Below are 24,789 nucleotides of genomic sequence, written 5' to 3' on the forward strand. Positions count from 1 at the left end.
GGCAACTAGCGCGCCGATATTCAGTTGCAGCGCCCAAAACAGAGGCGGGCACACCCTGGTATAGCGCCCGCTTCCGAATTGGGGCGCAGAAGACGAATATACGGCGTGCGCTAATGTCTCCCCGCCCAGCGCTAACTTTTGGGAGCGAGCGAGCTGCCCGCGCCCAAGTGAATTTCTAGGCCAGTGTGTTATATGGCACTTCCGGCGTTACTGTACATGGTTGTTGCTAGTAACAGAATTACTGTCCGATTTGCCTTGCCCAGTGATTTTGTTCCAATTCTCTTATGTTCTTTGCTTGCAGAGTTGTTGAGTGAACTGATATCCTGGGGCTGACGGAGTTGGTGTTGGGTTTTCCGGGACTGGGGAAACTGACATCTGGTTACTGAGAAAGCCGAAGCATTCAGACACAGACATTGATCAGCGGCGGGATTCCCTATTCTCAGAAAATGCTGCCACCAGACTCGGGGCAGCGGACCTGTGTGGAGCAAGGTGGCAGCGGTGATACAAAGAGGCGAGGAGCAGGTAGGTCCCACAGTGGCAGCGGAATTGTTTGGAGTAGTGAAGCGAGGAGCAGGTAGGAGTACGAATCTCCGAGCTCAGACGGAGGGAAAGCGAGAAGTAACAAGTAATCGATGTGTGACATCACCAGAAAGCAGGTAAGTGGTTGGTTGGTGAGTATTTCTCTCTTTCTCCTTTTTTCCAAACGTAAATTTTGTGGTTTATAGTTTACAGGGTTTCTGTGGTTTAGCAGGGACTGCTGGTAAACCAGGGCCCTTGATTATATCATTTAATTGTAGTGTAATTGGTGGGATTGATTTGATTTAATTGAATTTGAATTAATTAAAGGGTAAGTCATGGCAGGAGAGCTCGGCCCCGTGGTATGCACCTCCGGCGCAATGTGGGAAATCAGGGACACTACCTGTGTCCCTGACGACCATGTGTGCAGGAAGTGTATCCAGCTGCATCCACTGACAGACCGCATTGCAGTGCTGGAGCTGTGAGTGGCTACATACTGTAGCATTCGCGATGCTGAGGACATCGTGGATAACACGTTTAGGGAGTTGGTCGCACAGCAGGTAAAGGCTGCACAGGGAAGAAGAGAATGGGTGATCACTGTGGTGTATGTGCCTTTAAGAGCCCCTGTGTACTGTAATGCCGGTAGTGGCCACTCGGGCTATATAAGCCTGTATAGTGTCTTGTATCTGTCAGTTCACCTCCAGACGCTGTTCAGTAAACACCTGTTAAACCAACTCCTGCATTACGTGTCTCCATTAACACACAGATACAACAGTGGCGACGAATTGGAAACGGACTTACCTGCAATTCGGCAGCACCTCAAGGAGATCGATTCCTCAGACGAAGGTCGACGAAAAAGAAATGAAAAAACTCTGGTTTCACCAGCTAGCCGGGCTGCTGGCAGGTACTGCAATAATCCTTCCTGGGCGGCGGGCTGAGGCTCAATCGGCTGGCTCTGCAGCGGGGCTGAGCAGCGAAGGCGGAGGCAGACAGAGACGGAGGGTGGATCACTCAGGAGACGGCCAGCGCTGCAAAGCAGGTCGGCGTTCGGACCAAGCAGAGGGAGGGAAAAGTCCCAGAGAGTCCGGCGGGAATGAGTCTCCAACTATTAAAAATATCTGTATAAATATAAACCACGGAGAACAGCATTGTCAGCAGCGGCAGCGGTGGGAAAGTGCGGGAGGCGCCATTTTTTCTCGGCAGGGAAGAAAGGAAAGCGCGGGAGGCGCCATTTTTTTTTCAGGATGCCTAAGACTGGCAATATTACTGCTTTCGATAGTGATGTAGAGGATTGGACCATATATGTGGAAAGAGTGGAGGTATATTGCACAGCGAATTGAATAGAGGATGATAAAAAGGCAGCGGCACTTCTAAATCCAATGGGCGCAAGGACATACGGGCTGTTACGAAACTTAATCACTCCAGCCAAATGGGAAATTAGAGACACGTGGAATACCGTCTCAACAATTATCATGGGTGACTTTAATTTACATATAAATGGGGCTAACCAAATTAGTAACAATACTGTGGAGGAGGAATTCATGGAATGTGTACGAGATGGTTTCCTGGACCAATATGTCGAGGAACCAACTTGAGATCAGGCCATCTTAGACTGGGTATTATGTAATGAGAAAGGATTAATTAGCAAACTTGTTGGGAGAGGCCCCTTGGTTTGGAGCGATCATAATATGTTAGAATTCTTCATTAAGATGGAGAGTGAAGTAGTTGACTCAGAGACTAGGGTCCTGAATTTAAATAAAGGAAACTACGATGGTATGAGGCGTGAGTTGGGTAGGATTGATTGGGGAATGTTACTCAAAGTGTTGACGGTGGATAGCCAATGGCAAACTTTCAAGGATCACATGGATGAACTAGAGAGTTTGTTCATCCCTGTTTGGCATAAAAATAAAACAAAAATTGTGACTCAACCGTGGGTAACAAGGGAAATTATGGATAGCATAAGATCCAAGGAGAAGACATATAAATTGGCCAGAAAAAGCATTAAACCCGAGGTATGGGAATAGTTTAGGATTAAGCAAAGGAGAACAAATGTATTAATTAAAAGGGGGACAATAGAATATGAGAGTAAGCTTGCCGGGCACATAAAAACTGACTGTAATAGCTTTTATGGATATGTGAAGAGGAAAAGATTGGTGAAGTGATGTGTAGGTCCCTTGCAGTTAGAATCTGGGGAATTTATAACGGAGAACAAAGAAATGGCTAACAAATTAACTACATACTTTGGTTCTGTCTTCAAAAAGGAGGGCACAAATAGCCTCCCAGAGATGCCAGGGAACATAGGGTCTAATGAGAGGGAAGAGCTGAAAGAAATCAGTATCTGTAGGGAAATGGTGTCAGGGAATTTGACGGGATTGAAGGCCGATAAAGCCCCAGGGCCTGATAATCTACATCCTAGGGTACTTAAGGAAGTGGCCCTAGAAATAGTCGATGCATTACTGGTCATCTTCCAAAATTCGATAGACTCTGGAACAGTTACCATGGATTGGAGGGCAGCTAATGTTACCCCACTATTCAAAAAAGGTGGTAGAGTGAAAACGGGACATTATAAACCGGTAAGTCTGACATCGGCAGTGGGGGAAATGCTAGAGTCCATTATAAAAGATGTAAGAGTAGAGCACTTGGAAAACGATGACAGGATCGGACAAAGTCAACATGGAGTTACAAAAGGTTAATCTTGATTGACTAATCTACTGGAATGTTTTGAGGATGCAACTGGTAGAATAGATAAGGGCGAACCAGTGGATGTGGCATATTTGGACTTTAAGAAGGCTTTCGATAAGGTCCTGCATAAGAGATTACCGTGTAAATTTAAGGCACATGGGACTGGGGGGCAAGGTATTGAATTGGATAGAGAACTGTTTGGCAGGCAGGAAGCAAAGAGTTGGAATAAGCGGCTCTTTTCCCGAGTGGCAGGCAGTGACTACTGGGGTACCACAGCGATCGGTCCTAGGACCCCAGCTATTCACAATATATATAAATGATGTGGACGAGGGAACTAGATGTAATATCTCCAAGATTGCAGACGACACAAAGCTGGGTGGGCAAGTGTGCTGTGAGGAGGATGCCGAGAAACTCTAGTATGATTTCGACAGGTTGGGTGATTGGGCAGATGCATGGCAGATGCAGTATAATGTGGATAATTGCGAGGTTATCCATCTTGGTGGCAAAAACAGGGGGACAGATTATTATCTGAACGGCAATAGATCGAGAAAAGGGTAGTGCAATGAGACCTGGGTGTCCTTGTGCACCAGTCGCTGAAGGTAAGCATGCAGGTGCAGCAGGCGGTTACAAAGGCAAATGGTATGTTGGCCTTCGTAGCGAGAGGGTTCGAGTACAAGATCAAGGATGTCTTGCTGCAGTTGTACAGGGCCTTGGTGAGACCACACCTTGAGTATTGTGTGCAGGTTTGGTCACCTTACCTGAGGAAGGATGTTCTTGCCATGGAAGGAGTGCAGCGAGGATTCACCAGGCTGATACCTGGGATGGCAGCAATGACGTATGAGGAGAGATAGGGTCGATTGGGCTTATACTCGCTGGAGTTTAGTAGAATGAGAGGGGATCTCATTGAAACCTATACAATCCTAACAGGACTGGACAGGCTGGATGCAGGAAGAATGTTCCCGATGGCCGGGGAGTCCAGAACCAGGGGCCACAATCTAAGGATAAGGGGTAAGCCATTTAGCACAGAGATGAGGAGGAATTTCTTCACCTAGAGAGTGGTGAACCTGTGGAATACTCTACCACAGAAGGCAATGGATGCCAATTCATTAAGTATATTCAAGAAGGTGTTGGATATATTTCTTAAAGCTAAAGCGATCAAGGGACATGGGGAGAAAGCAGGGACAGGGTTCTGAATTTGGATGATCAGCCATGATCACATTGAATGGCGGAGCAGGCTCGAGGGGCCGAATGGCCTTCTCCTGCTCCTATCTTATATGTTTCTATGTTTTGTGTGCACCTTTCTAGGTGCTGACTGTTCTATTTAGGACCTGTTCATATCTGTTCAGAAGCTGTCTGGTTCTATGTAGGAGCTGTCTGTGCCTGTTTAGAAGCTGTCTGTGTCTGTTTTGAAGCTGTCTGAGTGTGTGTAGAATCTGTCGGGGTCTGTGTAGGTGCAGTCTGGGTCTGTGTAGCGGTAGTCTGTGTCTGTTAAGACGATGTCTGGTTCTGCATAGAAGTTGTTTGGGTCTGTGTAGGAGCTGTCTGGGTCTGGTTAGAAGGTGTATGTCTCCGTGTAGAAGCTGTATATGACTGTATATACGTTGTCTGGGCCTGTGTCGGAGCTGTCTGGGTCTGCTTAGAAGCTCTCTGGGTCTCTTTAAAAGCTGTCTATGTATTTGTAAATGCTGTCTGGGTCTGTGTAGAGCTGTCTGTGTCTGTGTAGAAGCTCTCTGTGTCTGTGCAGAATACGTCTATGTCTGTGTAGGAGCTGTCTGGTTCATTTTAGGAGCTTTCTTTGTGTCTGTTTAGAAGATCTGTGTGTCTGTGTAGGAGCTGTCTCTGTCTGTGTAGGAGCTGTCTGTGTGGAAACTGTATCGGTCTGTTTCGGAGCTGCCTGTGTCTCCGTAGGAGCAATCTGCTTCTGTGTAGAAGCTCTCTCGGTCAATTTAGAAGCTGTCTTGGTCTGTGTAGTAGTTGTCTGGCTCTGTTTTGAGCCTGTCTCGTACTGTGTAGAAGCTGTCTTGGTCGATGTAGGTTAAGAAGTGGTCTGTGTCGGTCTGGAAGTGGGCTGGGTCCGTGTTTGAGCTGTCTGGGTCAGTGTAGAAGCTGTTTGGGCCTTTGTAGAAGCTGTCCTGGTCTGCGTAGGAGCTCTCTGGTTCAATTTAGGAGCTTTCTTTGTGTCTGTTTTGAAGCTGTCTGGGTCTGTGTAGGAGTTGTCTTGGTCTTGTTAGAAGTTGTTTGGGTCTGTGTTGACGCTGTCTCGTTCTATGTAGCAGCTGTCTGTCTCTGTTTAGGAGCTGTCTTTTTCTGTTTAGAAGCTGTATGTGTCTGTGTGTAATCTGTCTGGGTCTGTGTACGTGCTGTCTAGGTCTGTGCAGAAGCTGTCTGTGTCTGTGATGAAGATGTTTGGGTCTGTGTAGAAGCTGTATGGGTCGGTGTAGAAGCTGTCTTTGTCTGTTTAGAAGCTGTCTGTGCCTGTGTACTAGCTGTCCGTGTCTGCGTAGAAGTTATCTGCTTCTGTCAGGTGCTGTCTGTTCTATTTAGCACCTGCCTGTGTCTGTTTAGAAGCTGTCTGGTTCTATGTAGGAGCTGTCTGTGTCTGTTTAGAAGCGGCCAGTGTTTGTTTGGTAGCTGTCTGCGTCTGTGTAGAAACTGTCTGGTTCTGTGTAGTTGCTGTCTGGGTCTGTGAAGAAGATGTCAGGGTCTGCTTAGAAGCTGTTTGGGTCTGTGTATGAGCTGTCTGGGTCTGGTTAGAAGGTGTCTGGGCCTGTGTAGAAGCTGTCTATGACGGTCTAGATGCTGTCTGGGCCTGTGTTGGAGCTGTCTGTGTCTGTTCAGAAGCTCTCTGGGTCTGTTTAGATGCTGTCTATTTATTTGTAGAGGCTGCCTGAGTCTGTGTAGAGGTGCCTTTGTCTGTTTAGAAGCTCTCTGGGTCTGTGTAGCAGCTGCCTGAGTCATAAGTACATAAGAACATAAGAAATAGGAGCAGGAATAGGGCACTGGGCCCCTCGAGTCTTCCCTGCCATTCAATAAGATCATGGCTGATCTAGGGCTCAAAGCCACTTCCCAGCCTGCTCCCCATAACCCTTCACTCCCATATCTTGCAGAAATCTGGCTATCTCCACCTTAAATGTATTTAATGACCCAGCCTCCTCGGCTCTCTGGGACAGGGAATTGCACAGGTTTACGACCCTCTGAGAGAAGAAATTCCTCCTCATCTCAGTTCTAAACGGGCGACCCTTTATTCTGAAACTACGCCCCCGATTTCTAGATTTCCCCACGAGGAGAAACATCCACTCCCCATTGACTTCTCGAGCCCCCCAGCATCTTATATGTTTCAATATGTTCACCTCCCATTCATCTAAATTCCAATAATTATAGGCCGAAAATTATAAACCTTTCCTCATAAGTCATACTCCTCATCTCTGGAATTAACCTAGTGAATCGACTCTGAACTGCCTACAATGCAAGTATATCCTTCCTTAAATAAGGAGAGCGAAACAGTACGCAGTACTCCAGGTGTGTTCTCACCAATAATCTCCCCAGTAGTAGCTGGACTTCCCCGCTTTTATACTCCAACCCCCATTGAAATAAATGCCAACATACCATTTGCCTTTTTGATTACTTGCTTTTCCTGCAGACTAACTTTTTGTGTTTCATGCACAATGACCCCAAGCAAACTCTGAACTGTAGCATTTTGTAATCTCAATAATAATTTGCTTTTTTATTTTTCCTGCCAAAGTTGACAACCTCACACTTTCCCACATTATACTTCATGCGCCAAACATTTGCCCACTCACATAGCCTGTCTATATCCCTTTGCAGATCCGTTGAGTCCTCTGCACAACTTTCTTTCCCACCCATCGTTGTATCATGCGCAAACCTAGCTACATTATACTCGGTCCCTTCATCCAAGTCATTAATGTAGAATGCCGGTGGCAGCATTCCAGAGCCACGTCACGATTCAAAAAGTGACGCGGCCAAGAGGAAGCAGCTGATTGGTTGGGTACGGCCAGGTGAGTATTTATACTACTCTATATTTTGACAGTGAAGATTAATAGTTTATAAAGGTTAGAAGATCATAATTTTTGTGGTTATTGTTTCTAAGGTCTCTGTTGTGTAGTGGGGAGTGCTAATAAACAAGGGCAATTGAGTATATCATTTAATTGTAGTGTAATTAGTGGTATTGATTTGATTTAATTAAATTTAATTAATTAAAGGGTAAGTTATGGCAGCACAGCTGGGCCCAGTGGCATGCGCCTCCTGCATTATGTGGGAAATCAGGGACACTTCCTGTGTCCCTGACAACCATGTGTGCGGGAAGTGTATCCAGCTGCAGCTACTGGCAGACCGAATTGCAGCACTGGAGCTACGAATGGGTACATACTGGAGCATTCGTGATGCAGAGGACATCGTGGATAGCACATTTAGGGATTTGGTCACACAGCAGGTAAAGGCTGCACAGGCAGGAAACGAAGGGGTGTCCACCAGGCAGAGTAGTAGGCACAGGCAGGTAGTACAGTGGTCCCCTGTGGCCATCCCCCTCTCAAACAGATATACCACTATGGATATTGTGGAGGAAGATGGCTTATCGGGGGAAGGCAGCAGCAGCCAACTTCCTGGCACAATGTCTAGTTCTGCAGCACAGGACGGGAGGAACATGATTGGGAGAGCTATAGGGATGGGGATTCCATTGTAAGGGGAATAGATAGACGTTTCTGCGGCTGCAAATGAGACTTCAGAATGGCATGTTGCCTCCCTGATGCAGGGGTCAAGGGCGGCTGCAAAGCATTCTGGAGGGGGAGGGGGAGGGTGAACAGCCAGTTGTCGTGGTGCATATAGGTACCAAAGATATAGGTAAAAATTGCGATGAGGTCCTAAAAGCTGAATATAGGGAGTTAGGAGCTAAATTTAAAAATAAGACCTCAAATGTAGTAATCTCAGGATTGCTACCAGTGCCACATGCTAGTCAGAGTAGAAATGGATAGATATTTCAGATGAATATGTGGCTAGAGGAATGGTGCAAGGGGGAGGGATTCAAATTCCTGGGACATTGGAACGGGTTCTGGAGGAGGTGGGACCAGTACAGACTGGACCGTTTGCACCTGGGCGGGACTGGGACCGATGTCTTCGGGGGAGTGGTTGCTAGTGCTATTGGGGAGGGTTAAACTAAAATAGCAGCAGGTTGGGAAACTGTGCAGGGAGACAGTGGAAAGGGAAGCCAGGATAGAAACGAAAGACAGGAAGGAGAAAAGCAGAAGTGGAAGGCAGAGAAATCAAGGGTGTAAATCAAGCAGGGCTACGTTAAATAATAATGCTAAAAGCATTAAGAGTGTTAAAAAATCAAGCCGGAAGGCTTTGTGTCTTAATACAAGGAGCATTCTTAATAAGGATGATGAATTAGCTGCACAAATAGGTATAAATGGATATGATGTCATTGGGAATAGGGAGATATGGCTCCAGGGTGCCCAAGACTGGGAGTCCAAAGATGTGCGGGTTAGGTTGATTGGCTATGATAAATTGACCCTTAGTGTTAGGGGGATTAAATACGTGGGGTTACGAGGATAGGGAGGGATATGTGTTGATGTAGGGGTTACGGGGATCGGGTGAATATGTGTCGGTGCAGGCTCGATGGGCCGAAATGGCCTCTATCTGCACTGTGGGGTTCCTGTGATTCTGTGATTCAACATCCAGTGGTATTCAATATTCAGGAAGGACAGGCAAAAATGAAAAGGAGGTGGGGTAGAATTGTTGGTTAAAGAGGAGATTAACACAATAGTAAGGAAGGATATTAGCTCTGAATAAAGTGGAATATGTATGGGTAGGGTTGAGAAATACCAAGGGGCAGGAAACGTTAGTGAGTGTTGTATACAGACACCAAACATTAATGCTGAGGTTGGGAATCACAGTAATTAGAAATTAGAGATGCGTGCAATAAGGGCACAGCAGTTATCATGGGTGACTTTAATCTACATGTAGATTGGCAAACCAAATTAGTAACAATACTTTGGAGGAGGAATTCCTAGAGTGTATACGGGATGGTTTCCTGGACCAATATGTCGAGGAACCAACGAGAGATCAGGCCATCTTAGACTTGGTATTATGTAATGAGAAAGGATTAATTAGCAAAATTTTGGGTGAGATCCCTTAGGGAGGAGCGATCATATTATGATGGAATTCGTCATTAAGGTGGAGAGTGAAGTAGTTGACACAGAGACTATGTTCCTGAATTTAAATAAAGGAGACTATGCTGGTATGAGGAGCGAGTTGGCTAGGATGGATTGGGGAGCGTTACTTAAATGGTTGATGGTGGATAGGCAATGGCAAACATTTAAAGATCGCATGGATGAATTACAGAATTTGTTCCTCCCTGTTTGGCATAAAAATAAAACAAAATAGTGATTTAACCGTGGTTAACAAGGGAAATTAGGGATAGCATAAGATCCAAGGAGTGGACATATAAATTGGCCAGCAAAAGCAGCAACCCTGACGATTTGGAGCAGTTTAGGGTTCAGCAAAGAAGGACAAAGGGATTAATTAAGAGGGGGAAAATAGAGTATGATTGTAAGCTTGCAGGGAACATAAAACTGACTGTAAAAACTTCTATATATATATCTGAAGAGAAAAAGATTGGCGAAGTCAAGCGTAGGTCCCTTGCAATCCGTATCAGGAGATTTTATAATGTGGAACAAAGAAATGGCAGACCAATTAAATACATACTTTGGTTATGTCTACACAAAGGAGGACACAAATAACCTCCCAGGGATGTTGTGGAACATTGGGTTTAAGGAGAGGGAGGAATTGAATAAAATCAGTATTTGTAGGGAAATGGTGTTATGGAAATTGACGGGATTAAAGGCTGATAAATCCCCACGGCCTGATAATCTACATCCTAGTGTACTTAAGGAAGCGACCCGAGAAATAGTAGATGCATTGCTGGTCAAATTAAAACATTCTATAGATTCTGGAACAGTTCCCATGGATTGGAGGGTAACTAATGTCATCCCACTATTAAAAAAAAGGTGGCAGAGAGAATACAGGGAATTATAGACTGGTAAGCCTGACATCGGTAGTGGGGAAAATGCTAGAGTCCATTATAAAAGATGTAATAGCAGAGCACTTGGAACACAGTGACAGGATCAGACAAACTCAACATGGATTTACAAAAGGTAAATCATGCTTGAATAATCTTCTGGAATTTTTTGAGGATGTAGCTGGTAGGCTAGATATGGGAGAACCAGTGGATGTGGTGTATTTGGACTTTCAGAAGGCTTTCGATAAGGTCCCGCATAAGAGATTAATGTGAAAAGTCAAAGCACATGGGATTGGGATAAGGTACTGACTTGGACAGAGAACTGGTCGGCAGACAGGAAGCAAAGAGTTGAAATAAATGGGTCTTTTTCCTAGTTGCAGGCAGAGACTAGTGGGTTACTGCAGGGATCAGTGCTAGGACCCAAGCTATTCACAATATATATTAATGATCTAGACGAGGGAACTAGATGTAATATCTCCAAGTTTGCAGACAACACAAAGCTGGTGGGAGTGTGTGCTGTGAGGAGGATGCAGAGGCAATCCAGTATGATTTGGACAGTTTGGGTGATTGGGCAGATGCATGGCAGATGCAGTATAATGTGGATATGTGCGAGGTTATCCACTTTGGTGGCAAAAACAGGAAGACAGGTTATTATTTGAACAGTAATAGATTAAAAAAAGGGGTAGTGCAAAGAGACCTGGGTGTCCTTGTGCACCAGTCACTGAAGGTAAGCATGCAGGTGCAGCAGGCACTTAAGAAGGCAAAGGGTATGTTGGGCTTCATAGCGAGAGGATTTGAGTACAGGAGAAAGGATGTCTTGCTGCAGTTGTACAGGGCCTTGATCAGATCAGCTTGAGTATTGTGTGCAGTTTTCGTCGCCTTATCTGAGGAAGGAGGATCTTGCCATGGAGGGAGTGCAGCGAAGATTCAACAGAATGATACCTGAGATGGCAGGAATGAAGTATGAAGAGACATTGGGTCGATTGGGCTGCAGTTTAGAAGAATGAGAGGGGATCTCATTGAAAGTTATATAATTCTATCAGGACCAGACAGACTGGATGCAGGAAGGATGTTCCCGATGGCGGGGGAGTCCAGACCCAGGGGTCACAGTCTAAAGATAAGGGGTAAGCCATTTAGGACAGAGATGAGGAGGAATATCTTCACCCAGAGCGTGGTGATCCTGTGGAATTCTCTACCACAGAAGGCACTAGAGGACAGTGCATTAGATATATTCAAGAAGGAGTTGGTTATATTTCTTAAGGCTAAAGGGATCAAGGGATATGTGGAGAAAGCAGGGACAGGGTACTGAATTTGGATGATCAGCCATCATCTCTTTAAATGGCAGAGCAGTCTCGAAAGGCCGAATGGCCTACTACTGCTCCTATCTTCTATGTTTTTATATTTATTCTGAGTGGTGCTTCTCCACACTTAAGGTTGAGACTCTCCATGTAAACATTTACAACGCTGAGCTCCGAAGGGAACTTCGTATTATTATTTTTAATTCAAGTTATTACTAATCCAAGGCTTTAGTATGTACAGTGAAATGCTCCATAAGGACATGTGATGTGTAGAACAACCAATTAAATTTATAATATCCTAATTCGCAATAACCTGCTAATAATCACCAAGCAGATTGTCCTTTTATATTTTTACTAAACTCATCAGTCCTCACCCATCTCCGATAGTGAGCCTCGTTCTCAGTTTGCAGAAACCACAAAACCTGATTACTAACTCTTCCTGATCCCAGGAACATCCTCAATGCTGACAGACCGGGAAATCTCACTCTCCCTCTCGCTCTCTCATATATCATACATTGTGGCTGCACTTTCAGTGATCCCAGACCCCAGAATTCGCCCAGTGCTCGCAAGGACTTCTGCAACCAATGCCCAAAGAATTCCCTTGCATGCTCTACTACATGGGAACCCCTTCAAAGTACTTCGACACCCATACATCTGGATATAGTTCTAGTCTTCTATCCTCCATCTCACCTCCGAGATCTCAGGGCCATCTCCAATAATGAATAATCAGTGTTCCTTGAAATACTTGGCTTAGCACTGCTGTTCTTAAAGCTAAAGATACTACGGGAATTGAATGGTAACATATACAGATTTTAGCTCAAATACAATATACCATATTTATCGCACTGCCATAAATTTATAATTGGTGACGAGATTGTCATGGCATCCAAACCAGTGATTGAAATTACTGTTTTTAGCCGTGTTTGAAGATACTTTTCTGCCTCACTAATGATGTGCTTGTTCATTTCAGCCGACCCTCCTCCATTCCCATCTCTCTCAGCTGCCCATACCTCAACGCATATTTTTGCTGAAACACTCACCCATACCTTTGTTACCTTGGTTATGCTGAACCGATTTAAAGGGTTGGTTAGCCCACAACTGGAGTATTGTATCCAGTTCTGGTCACCACAGTTTAGGAAGGATGTGAAAGCTCTTGAGCTGGTGCAGAGGAGATTTACCAGAATGGTTCTGGGGATGGGGGACATTAGCAACAAGGACAGGTTGGAGAAGCTGGATTTGTTTTCATTAGAGCAAAGGAGGTTGAGGAGTGATTGATAGAGGTGTACAAGCTTATGACGGGTTGGATAGGCTCGCTGATGAAAGGTTGTTCCCAATAGTTGATGGTACAAAGACTAAGTGATACAGATTTAGGGTCTGGGCAAGAGATGCAGGGTGGACATGAGGGAAAACTTTTTTACGCAGCGAGTGGTGATGAACTGGAATTTTTTGCCGACGGAAGTGATGGTAGCTGACACACTCAATGTTTTCAAGGGGAGCCTGGATAGGCACTTGAGGGAAATAAACTTGCAGGGCTACGGGGATAGAGCGGGGAGATGGGACTGACTGTATTGCTCTGCAGAGAGCCGGCATGGACTCGATGGGCCGAATGGCCTCCTTATGTCTCTATGACTATGACTCTATTGCTCTATGGTTGACCATTCCTATTCCTCCTCTCTTCCAACCTACATAAATTGCGCTCAGCCAATACTCGGCTGCCCGTATCGTTAATCACACCAAGGCCCTTTCACCTATCAACCCTTGTGATTGTTGACCTACATTGGCTCCAGGTTAATCTTAAAATTCTGATCCTTGTTTTCATAACCACCTCTGCCCACGCCCCTCCTGATCTCTGTAACCTCTTCAGAAATCTACAACCGTCTGAGATCTCGCTGCTCCTCCAATTCTGGCCTCTTTTGCAACCCTGATTTTAAACGCTCCAACATTGGCGGCCGTGCCTTTAGCTGCCTAAGCCCTGTTCTCTGGAATTACCTCCGTATACCTCTCTACTCTTTCACACGCTCCTTAGAACCTGTCTCTTTGATCAAGCTTTTGATTATCTGTCCTAATATCCTCTTTAGTGGTTCGGTGTCAAATATTGATTGATAATCGCTCCTGTGGAGCGCCTTGGGACATCATTCAAGTTTAGAGGATCTGTACAAATACAGTTTGTTGATGTTGTTGACGCTTGTTGATCCAGCATATATCTTAAGAGAATCAGTTCTTCCTGCCAGTTTCAATTTTCTTGTCACTTAGTTCTTCGGTTTAAGATGGGGCGAGGGTTAGGGCCCTACCTAAAGCATTAATTCCTTATTTGCACAATTAGTGTTTTAATAGAACGCTGTATGAACTTGAGCTTTTAAGAAGCTGGATCGATTCAGCTTCCAGAAATTTTGCGATAAGATTTACAATGGGAACATAGGAGCAGGAAAAGGCCATTGAGCCCCTGGAGCCTGTTCCCACATTCAGTGAGATCATAGCTGATCTGCGACCTAACTTATGCACCCATTTCCCTTAATACAATTGGGTAACAAAAAGATAACATCTCGAATATAAAACTAACAATTGATCCAACATCAATTGCCGTTTGCTGAAGAGAGTTCCAAATTTCTACCACTCTTTGTGTGTACACGTGTTTCCTAATTTCATTCCTGAAAAGTCTGTCTCTAATTTCTAGGCTATGCCCCCTAGTCCTGGACTCCCCAACTAGTGAAATAGTTTATTTATATAGAAACATAGAAGATAGGAGCAGGAGTAGGCCATTCGGCCCCTCGAGCATGCTCTGCCATTCAATGAGATCATGGCTGATCATCCAAATTCAGTACCCTGTCCCTGCTTTCTCCCCATACCCCTTGATCCCTTTAGCCTTAAGAAATATATCCAATTCCTTCTTGAATATAATTAAAATATTGGCCTCTACTGCCTTCTGCGGTAGAGAATTCCATAGGTTCACCACTCTCTGGGTGTAGAAATTCCTCTTCATTTCTGTCCTAAATGGCCTACCCCTTATCCTTAGACTGTGACCCGTGGTTCTGGACTCCCCGACCATCGGGAACATCCTTCCTGCATCTAGTCTGTCCAGTCCTGTCCAAATTTTATAAGTTTCAATGAGATCCCCTCTCATTCTTCTAAACTCCAGCGAGTACAAGCCCAATCGACCCAATCTCTACTCATATGTCATTCAAGATGTGGTCTGACCAAGGCCCTGTACAACTGCAGCAAGACATCCTTGTTCCTGTACTCAAACCCTCTCGCTACGAAGGCCAACATGCCATTTGCCTTCTTAACCGCCTGCTGCACCTGCATGCTTATCTTCAGCGACTGGTGCACAAGGACACCCAGATCTCGTTGCACTTCCCCTTCTCCCAATCTATTGCCATTCAGATAATAATCTGCCTTCCTGTTTTTGCCACCAAATTGGATAAACTCGCATTTATCCACGTTATATTGCGCCTGCCATGCTTTTGCCCAATCACCCAACCAGTCCAAATCATACTGGAGTTTCTCAGCATCCTCCTCACAGCACACACGCCCACCCAGCTTTGTGTTGTCTGCAAATTTGGAGATATTACATCTAGTTCACTTGTCTAGATCATTAATATATATTGTGAATAGCTGGGGTCCACGGACCGATCCCTGCGGTTCCGCACTAGTCACTGCCTGCCACTCGGAAAAAGACCCGTTTATTCCAACTCTTTGCTTTCTGTCTGCCAACCAGTTCACTATCCAAGTCAATACCTTGCCCCCAATCCCATGTGCCTTTACTTTACACGCTAATCGCTTATGCGGGACCTTATCAAAAGCCTTCTGAAAGTTCAAATACACCACATCCACTGATTCTCCCTGATCTATTTTACCAGTTACATCCTCACAAAATTCCAGTAGATTGGTCAAGCACGATTTACCTTTTGTAAATCCATGTTGACTTTGTCCGATCCTGTCATTGTTTTCCAAGTACTCTGCTATTACATCTTTTGTAATGGACTCTAGCATTTTTCCGACTACCGCTGTCAGGCTTACTGGTCTGTAATTCCCCGTTTTCTCCCTGCCACCTTTTTTGAATAGTGGGGTAACGTTAGCAACCCTCCAAACCATGGCTACTGTTCCAGATTGCACCAAATGCTGGAAGATGATCAGCAAAGCATCAACTATTTCTAGGGCCACTTCCTTAAGTACCCTAGGATGCAGATTATCAGGCACTGGGGATTTATCAGCCTTCAATCCCATCAATTTCCCTAGCATCATTTCCCTACAAATACTGATTTATTTCAGTTCCTCCCTTTCATCAGACCCTATGTTCCCCAAAATCTCTGGGAGGTTATTTGTGTCCTCCTTTGTGAAGACCGAACCAAAATATGTATTTAATTGGTACCCCATTTCTTTGTTCCCGATTATAAATTCCCCTGATTCTGACTGCAAGGAACCTTAGCTTGACTTCACCAAACTTTTTCTCTTCACATATCTATAAAACCTTTTACAGTCAGTTTTTATGTTCCCTGCAAGCTTACTCTCATATTCTATTTTCCCTTTCTTAATTAATCCCTTTGTGCTCCTTTGTTGAATCCTAAACTGCTCCCAATCCTCAGGTTTACTGCTTTTTCTGGCCAATTTATATGTGCTCTCCTTGGATCTTATGCAATCCCTAATTTCCCTTGTTAGCCACGGTTGAGTCACTTTTTTTGTTTTTTTTTAATGCCAAACTGTGATGAACAAATTCTGTAGTTCATCAATGTGGTCTTTGAATGTTTGCCATTGCCTATCCTTTGAGTGACATTCCCCAATCAATCCAACCCATCTCGCGCCTCAGACCATCATAGTTTCCTTTATTTAAATTTAGGACCCTATGTTACCCATAATATCTTGATAACTTCGATAAAATCACATCTTAATCTTCTAACTACCACGGGATACAACGGTCGTTTGTGCAATAAGTGCGTGATATTCACTGGTGTATTATTATAATTGTGTTGCTCCGTTTATTATAGAAAAAACTTTGCCAGGAACCTGTTATTTTCGGTCCTGTATGTAATGAAGTGTACATTTGTTCTAACACAGCAGCAACATTGTGACACTGAACATGCACCAGATCATATGTGTTAATGCAATGTTAATTTGCTTATTCATCATTCAGAGCCTGAGTGTAACATCAGCAATGAATTCTATCGTTTCAGTCCCCCATCTCCTCCAACAGGGCCCAGTTATCCGGTATATCTGGCCAGAGAAGAACTCATCATTATCTGCGAAGCTGCCAATGGTTACACTTTTGGTCAGCTTCACTGGTTACTCAGGTGGCCGGCTGGCAATACAGCCAATGAAATATACAAGGAACAACAATCGTTTACTAACTCAATAATAACTGTAAATAACAATAGTGACGGATGCTACAAATGCCTTTATGAGAAACAAGTGTCCGGACGCCGGATTAACTCTATTCCCAGTGATGCTGTGACTGTCCAAAGTGAGTTATACTTTCTGATATTTTATGCCATTCCAATTTTGTATAAAGGCTTCCAGAGATCAGCAACACCTTCAGTTGAAGAAAAGTAGATGTTGCTCTTGGGCTGGTGCACAAATGGGCGCTATCCAATCTGCTGCACGTTTTTGGTCCCGCCTGATGTTGACATCGATTGACTGCAATGGAACTGAATATCTACCTATAAAACTTGTCTCTGATAACTGGTAAAAATCTCATTGTGTGTGCTCAACCCTCTGTGGAAACGGAAACTGGGCAGTATGCGAAAGGGGCGACTGATTAATTCCCAGCATTTTGTTGCTTCTGCACAACACACATTTCACCGCAAAAATATGCTTTTACTGAGTTACCATGTTAAATTGTAGCGACCTCCAGAATTGTTCTCCTGCTGCGTCTTTATGGGGTAGAACTTCCTCCTGGGCAGCAACGGTATAATGGGCGGCATCGCTCCTTCTGCCTGTTTCACAGCCCGGTGCGTATAATTGGAGGCCGATTGCATTGCTCACGTTTTGTGTTACGCCCAATATGATTTAATACTGCAACATCTTCAGGAAAGAAATTTATAACGAATTAACCCGAGCTAAGGCAGCAGGCTAAAAACCAGTAATGTAATAAAGGAATTGCTTGACGAAATCAATAGAAATGCATCTGAATGATGCCGTTGGCGTCTCTACTGATGTTGCCTGCCTGTGTGTGGCTGCCTCAACGTCAGCTGGATAATATGGGTATTATGGGAATGCGGCCCGTTATATATCCCGCTCGCTTTTGCTTTGCATTGTCTTCAATGGAATATAAAATAATGTGGGGCGGGCGGTGGGTATGACGGAAGGATGATTGGGAATCTTCGTTTTACGCCCCTAGGGAAGTTGAGAGTTCTGGCGCATATCTCTGTAATTGTGGCCCATGATAGCAGAGCTAGTTTTACATTTCTGCGGTGGTGTAAATTGGGTGATGTCCATTGGCCACCTGTAAAACTTGCAAGCCTGCTTTTCCCTCCATTGACTTTATGTATAATGACATGTCAATTGATTATCATCCATTTTATACCACATCGCAAACTTAATTGACCCTCAGAGTCTCGCGCCTTAGAGAAAGCTGTGATTTATGTTGTGATACGAATATAAATTCTTTCAAATGTATTATTTTTAATCTCCTGTTCCAGGACAAAAGATGATCACCAGTGTTTCTTTATACCACCAGCCGGGTGTGTATATGAAAGGAGATTCAGCTCCCATTACCTGTTCCGATTCCGACCAGAACAATGTTAACAACTTCACTTTCTATCGGGACAATTTGTTACTGAGCTCCCTAGATATTGGTTCCCCTCATCATTTTGCCTCGATCGTTATCAGCAACCTTTCCGATATATGCACAGGATTTTACAGCTGCAAGTACGAGATGAGTGTGTTCGGAAGGCAATTATTATCACACCTCAGTAACTCTGTGTTACTAACTGTAGAAGTTAACTCTTCCTCCTTTTGCTTTACTTAACAAAATCTCAATTCCTACACCTAGAAAGAGTTTATGATTTCCTCACTCGTGCAACAACAATACACCCCCATCCTTTGGCAAAACATACTCTTTCTGAACTGGTAAGAGATGAGGCTGTTACACAGCTGAATTTCATCTTTGGCAGAAGCGACAAACGGGCAGAATCTTATTGGCCGCGTGTTATTTGCCCCGCCGGATATTCAGTCCAATTAACATGAATGGGACTGAACCCGCCGGTGAATCACCTGGCGGTAGAAACTCTGTGGAGTTACTGGTCGATCATATCCAGTGTCTTTCACTTCTATTCGTGACAATTGTTGTGATTGGTAAAGCATTAGAATAACTGACTCCTGCTCTAGTGAATTATCCTCTTAAACCTTTTGCATTGCCACTTCTCTGCTCACCTTCAACAATGTTGGCACAAGCCATGTAACTCTACTCATAACTGGTATTATGTGGCTGTCTCTCCATATCTGTAGAGCTTCCCCTGTGGAAGCCCCAGTACTTTAAATGTGCTATTTCAGAGTGTGTTCCTGTTCTGCAAGACACAGCAGTAAGAATAGTGACAACAATCTGGTTAAACATTAGTCATATTGGGATAGATATTCTACCTACCGCTTGGGCAGAACCCTAGTGTTGCCATTACAGAAAACAATGGAAATGTAACTGGAGACGGTTCTATTACCAGCTGCCAATGCTTAACGACAATTAATACACTTAGCCAGCAAAATAAACAACAAGCTCATTGTCCAGGAATGAATCTGCTACCTATGAGGATCCGAACCACGCTGAAACTGAAATGGATCTAACATTTAGCACATTAAAGACAAACGTGAAGTTAAAGTGTGAAGAATGATTGTGGTGGAATTGGTCATGGCGGGGCAGTGGGTAGGGAGCGCGGTTGTAAAACTGACGGTAGCACATTAGTGACCTTGTATATGCTGTGCCCGATATTTAATTCAGTCACCGAGTAATATGCTGTCAATAGAACTTAATATCAGTTGCTACATAGAGCGGGCGGCCGATCCGACACCGTTCGGTTTTCGCCACCGTCCGAGTCCAATTTCTCGCCCATTAATTTTGACTTCTAAGGACTCCATCATATCATCAGCAACTTGCTCAATTGTACTTAGCGCAACTCTACACTGAATTGATGGCAATGGCTTCAGCATATGAAATTTAGTCAACTTCCCTCAATACGTTTTTTTTTCAGAGATTTTTAAACCAGTTATAACAATACATTCAGGAAATGTTGAAATCGGTGGAAACGTCTCTATTACCTGCACCAGATCGACTGACCATCCTAGCATCATATTCTTCTTGCAGAGCGCTAGTGATGCCAATTTCTCTGCCTCCCGCACTGTGTCAGCAGAGGATCATTCTGTCACCATCACCTTCACCAATGTGACTCAGGATGATGAAGGAGCCTACTCCTGCCGCTGTAAAGCAATGGTCAATGGAACAGTGTTAACATCAGCTATCAGTCAACTTGTGCAGGTGACTGTAAAGGGTGAGTGCGATTTATACAGTGACATGTGGGTAAAGGTAAAGAATGACTCCAGGTCTCGTGGCAGTAAATGCATTGTGAGATTTCTGGAGCCACACTGTATAAATGAATCAATTCATCCTGACAAACAGACAAATAACACATGGAACGAAAGAAAGCTGCATTAGACCCAAGAGATCTGTGGGTAAAATGTAGTTTCATTGAATGTAACCCTTGACCTAGATTCGAGGTGGTGAAATCCCACCTGTGCGGGGATGGAACATGTGTGGAATCGCATCTGCCTCCAGTTACAAACCCTCTCGAAATTCAGTCCCATTGGAACGGAAGTTGCTGGGCTCTATCAATGTAAGAAATCACACAACACCAGGTTATAGTCCAACAGCTTTAGTTGAAATCACAAGCTTTCGGAGTGCTGCTCCTTCATCAGGTGAAGTGGAGAGATGCATAAAAACACAGCTTATATAGTCAGAGAATAATGTCAGATGTTTACAGGTAATCTTTCTAACTGCCATTTATCACACCTCGACTGACTGACATGTTTGTACACCATTTACACCTTTGATTGCTGTGATTATCTCTCTGCAGATATAACCTGGTGTAGTGTTATTTCTTACATTTTTCCTCCCCAGTCCAACACCGGCATCTCCACACCATGGGTTCTCTCAAGTACAGACAATATGTGACACCAAATTACCTCCTAAACAATTATGTTGCAAGTTTGTCCCAGCACGTCTAATATTCGCTCTTACTTCCCAAATGTGATTCCACCATTGATATAGAAAAGGTAAGAGTAAGGTCCAGGAATTTATTGTTATCAAACAATGAACAACACAAATGGGTGCTTCTTTACCCAGTGGCTCAGTGAGTTCAAACAATGAGGCACTGAGCATTGGTCACTGCCCTTTTAACAACCGGAACAAGAATAATAGACACATTTCTTGAAGTACACGAGGGAGCTCCTTGGACAGTAAACAATTTGAGCAAGGCCTCAACTGGGAGAGGGTGGATTCAATGGCAAGGGTGAAAAGAGGGCAGGTGCGGATATGTCACCTGTTATACACCCAGCCCGAATTTAGTTCCCATTGAATTTAATAGGTGAACCTTACAGTTGGCTGATGGCGCAGAATGTGCAGTATTGACATAGACCCCCATTATAAACCACACCGGATTTCCCTTTCCACTGAAGGTGATGGAATTTAAAATCGGGAGAGTTGCACATTCAGTGGATAATTCAATGTCACCCATTGTTCACCTGTGCCTGGAGTTCAAATTAATCCCAAATAGAAAATAAAATGAGCTGCGTGTATAACGGTCAGCCGATCCGCTCTCCCCTTTTGGTAAATCTCATGAATTCGGTTTTCACCCTTCGTCTTGCGAGGAGGAAATATTGATAGACCGTGAAGAATTCGCAAAAACTGAGCGCTGGTTAAAGCCAAAAATAGTTTAATCACAGAATCACAGAAATCACAGAAACCCCACAGTGCAGGTGGAGGCCATTTCGGCCCATCGAGCCTGCACTGACACATATCCCACCCGATCCCCGTAATCCCTACACCAACACATATCCCACCCTATCCCCGTAACCCCACGTATTTAATCCCCCTAACACTAAGGGTCAATTTATCATAGCCAATCATCCTAACCCGCACATCTTTGGACTAATGCGGTTTGTGTATTAATAAGAACCATTGTACGCCCTTTTAAAACTATTACAGAATATAAAAACCATCAGGTTGTTTCTGACAAACACTATTCACATCGAAGAAAATTCAGCACAGCTAATATTCATAGAATCATGCAGCCCAGAAGGAGGCTATTCGGCCCATGGTGCCTGTGCTAGCGCTCTGAATGAGCTCTCCAAATAGTCCAACTCCCCTACTCCTTCCCCTTAGCCCTGCAAGTTACTGTCGAAGATGCTTACGACACTTTTTCAGGCATTGCAGTCCAGATCATAAATCGCTGAGTTAAAAAAAAATCCCCTCACCCTTCCTCTGTTTTTTTGACAAATAAATTAAAATCTGTGACCTTTGCTTAACAACGCTCCTGCTAGTGGAAACAATTGCTCCCTACGTACTGTATAAAAAACCCTCATAATTTTGAATAAATCTCTTCTTAATCTTTCCTCCAAGGAGAGCAATCCCAGCTTTTCTAGTCTCTCCACATGACTGAATTCCCTAATTCTGGTATATCTCTTCTGTACCTGCTCCAAGGCCGTGACATTCTCTCTAGAGTGTGGTGAACATAATAGTAAACAAGACTCCAGCTGAGGCGTAAGCAGTGATTTATAAAGCCTTACCATAACTTCCTTGTTTTTGCCTCTATTTTGAAACCAACGTGTCCCGGATTCATTTTTCGCAGCCTTCTCAACTTGTCCTGCGGCCATCAAAAATGTTTATATGTGAATCGACAGTTCTCTCTGTTCCCGCACCCTGTGTAAATGTTTTCCATTGAGTCTATTCTGCAGCTCCTCATTTTTTTCCCTGCCAAAATGCATCACTTCACAAACCTCTCCATCAAATATATCTACCATTGTTCTGCCCAATTCACCATTCTTTCTCTTTCCTCCTAAAGTCTGCTAATATGCTCCTCACTGCTCACTATATTTCTATGCTTTGTGTCATTTGGGAACTTGGCAATTATTCTGCCGAAACACCGTGCAGTTCATTAATATATATCAGAAAGAGCAATGGTCCTAATGACAACTCCAGGGGACACCGATTTATACATCCCTGCATTCTGAAAAACAGCCGTTCTCCACTGCTCTCCGCCTCCTCCCTCTCAGCCAATAGCGAGTCCATGCTGCCCATCCCCTTTAAACTCGAGGGCTTCAAATTTGCTGCTGTTGAGTTTATTTTAAGTGCCGTTTACTGCACAACCAATCTTCGACGACATGTTAGATCTCAAGCATTGCGAAAAGAAACTAAGTGTAAAATGAATTAGTGGTGAAATTCAGACATGAACCTATCTGCCTGATGCAGCTGCCTGTTATTTCACAGCCAAATCAACGATTGAAATGATGGTTCACAATGTCTGTGTGATTGCGGTGGGGGTGCTGGAGCAGTCGCTGTAGCGACCGCCATTAGGAACCAGAAAAGAAAAGGTAAAATAAAGAATTTATCATCATTTAACTATCTTCAACTTAAACGGACCAAGTGTTTCATTGCTATGATGATACAACCACATGTGTTTGATACACACATTGAGTTAAATCATGAATATATGTATTACTACAATGGGGAATAATAAACTCCCGGCCGACTCCAGTAAACTTGCTAGTAAGCCCCAAACATAGAAACATAGAAGATAGGAGCAGGTGTAGGACATTCAGCCACTCGAGCCTGCTCCGCCATTCGATGCGATTATGGCTGATCATCCAAATTCAGTACCCAGTCCCTGCTATCTCCCCATATCCCTTGATCCCTTTAGCCTTAAGAAATATATCCAACTCCTTCTTGGAAATATTTAATAAATTGGCCTCTACTGCCTTCTGTGGTAGAGAACTCCACAGGTTCACCACTTTCTGGGTGAAGAAATTCCTCCTCATTTCTGTCCTCAATGGACTACCCCTTATCCTTAGACTGTGACCCCTGGTTCTGGACTCCCCGACCATCGGGAACATCCTTCCAGCTTTTAGTCTGTCTAGTCCTGTTAGAATTTTATAAGTTTCGATGAGATCCCCTCTCATTCTTCTAAACTCCAGCGAGTACAAGCTCAATCGATCTAATCTCTCCTCATATGGCATTCCTGCCATCCCAGGCATCAGCCTGGTGAAACTTCGCTGAACTCCTTCCATGGCAAGATCACCCTTCCTCAGATCAGGAATACAAAAAAATCATATCCGGCATCACAAAGAGGGATGAAACAAAGAGAAAGGGAGAGAGATAAAGATGAATCCTAAATTCATAATAAGTGGAATTCTAAGTTTATCCGGGTAGAAATCTGTCCCGGACGGTAGCAGTAGAGGGAGTTACTGGATTGGTCGCTCATTCCATGCCCCGCCTGATTTTGAGTTCCATTGACACTAATGGAATTGAATATTGAGCAGCGCGTGTAGCAGGAGGCCGACCGTCCAAGCTGAACCTCGACTCAAATGAGACTTCTGTGTACCCGGTTTGTGTAATGATTGGTTAACAGAACTTACATTGAAATGAATCTCTGATAGAGACTGGTAAATTGAGCATCATTATCTAACCTGTCTCATGGAATACAACACTTTTTGTTCTGAAATTCGCAGGACATGCCAGTTTGGTAAAAGCTGCCGCCAACTTAAATGAAATGAATCCTACCTTCAACGCAGAGGCCACGTTTTGAGAACATAAGGACACCACGATGCAACATATGACGTGATACTTTATACTGTTTTCTTATTTAGACGGTTATCTTTCTAAATCGGTAGCACTCCCCATAATAATAAAGGATTCCTCTCTCCTCTCACATCTAACCTGGTGTAGGTTTTTTATAATGAATTCGGCCCAGAGAAAAACGCATATCAATGATAACTCCAAGTTTCCGATTTCGCTTTTGGAATAGCCATCGTTTATTTGACTTTATAGCAACAGGGACGTTATTTTGTACAATGCATTTTCAGACTATCATTAGCACCCTCACTTTTTTTATATGAATGGAAGTCTCTTCTATCAACAATATCAAACAGAAGACAAAACACGTAACATGAAGTTTTATTCAAATATTGTTTTAACATGTTTTATATAATGTGCTTAACTCATTACAATATATTAATGGTTATTTTTACTGGCTTCCTAACGGAATCAACAAAGTTACTTTTGCAATA

General features: G+C 43.9%; 1 protein-coding gene across 1 annotated transcript; it reads left to right on the forward strand.

The window, feature by feature from the left end:
- Positions 1-446: 446 nt before the first annotated feature.
- On the forward strand, positions 447-24,308 carry LOC147085100 (uncharacterized). The gene is made up of 5 exons (XM_085979434.1): positions 447-522; positions 16,658-16,984; positions 18,162-18,460; positions 19,706-20,000; positions 24,232-24,308. The coding sequence occupies exons 1-5, from the start codon at positions 447-449 to the stop codon at positions 24,306-24,308; spliced, it is 1,074 nt and encodes a 357-aa protein (XP_085835560.1).
- Positions 24,309-24,789: the final 481 nt, after the last annotated feature.

This window comes from Somniosus microcephalus, unplaced genomic scaffold (genome assembly GCF_052327205.1).
Source record: "Somniosus microcephalus isolate GS21.2 unplaced genomic scaffold, FLI_Smic_1.0 unresolved_chr9, whole genome shotgun sequence".
In the NCBI taxonomy this organism is placed as follows: Eukaryota; Metazoa; Chordata; class Chondrichthyes; order Squaliformes; family Somniosidae; genus Somniosus; species Somniosus microcephalus.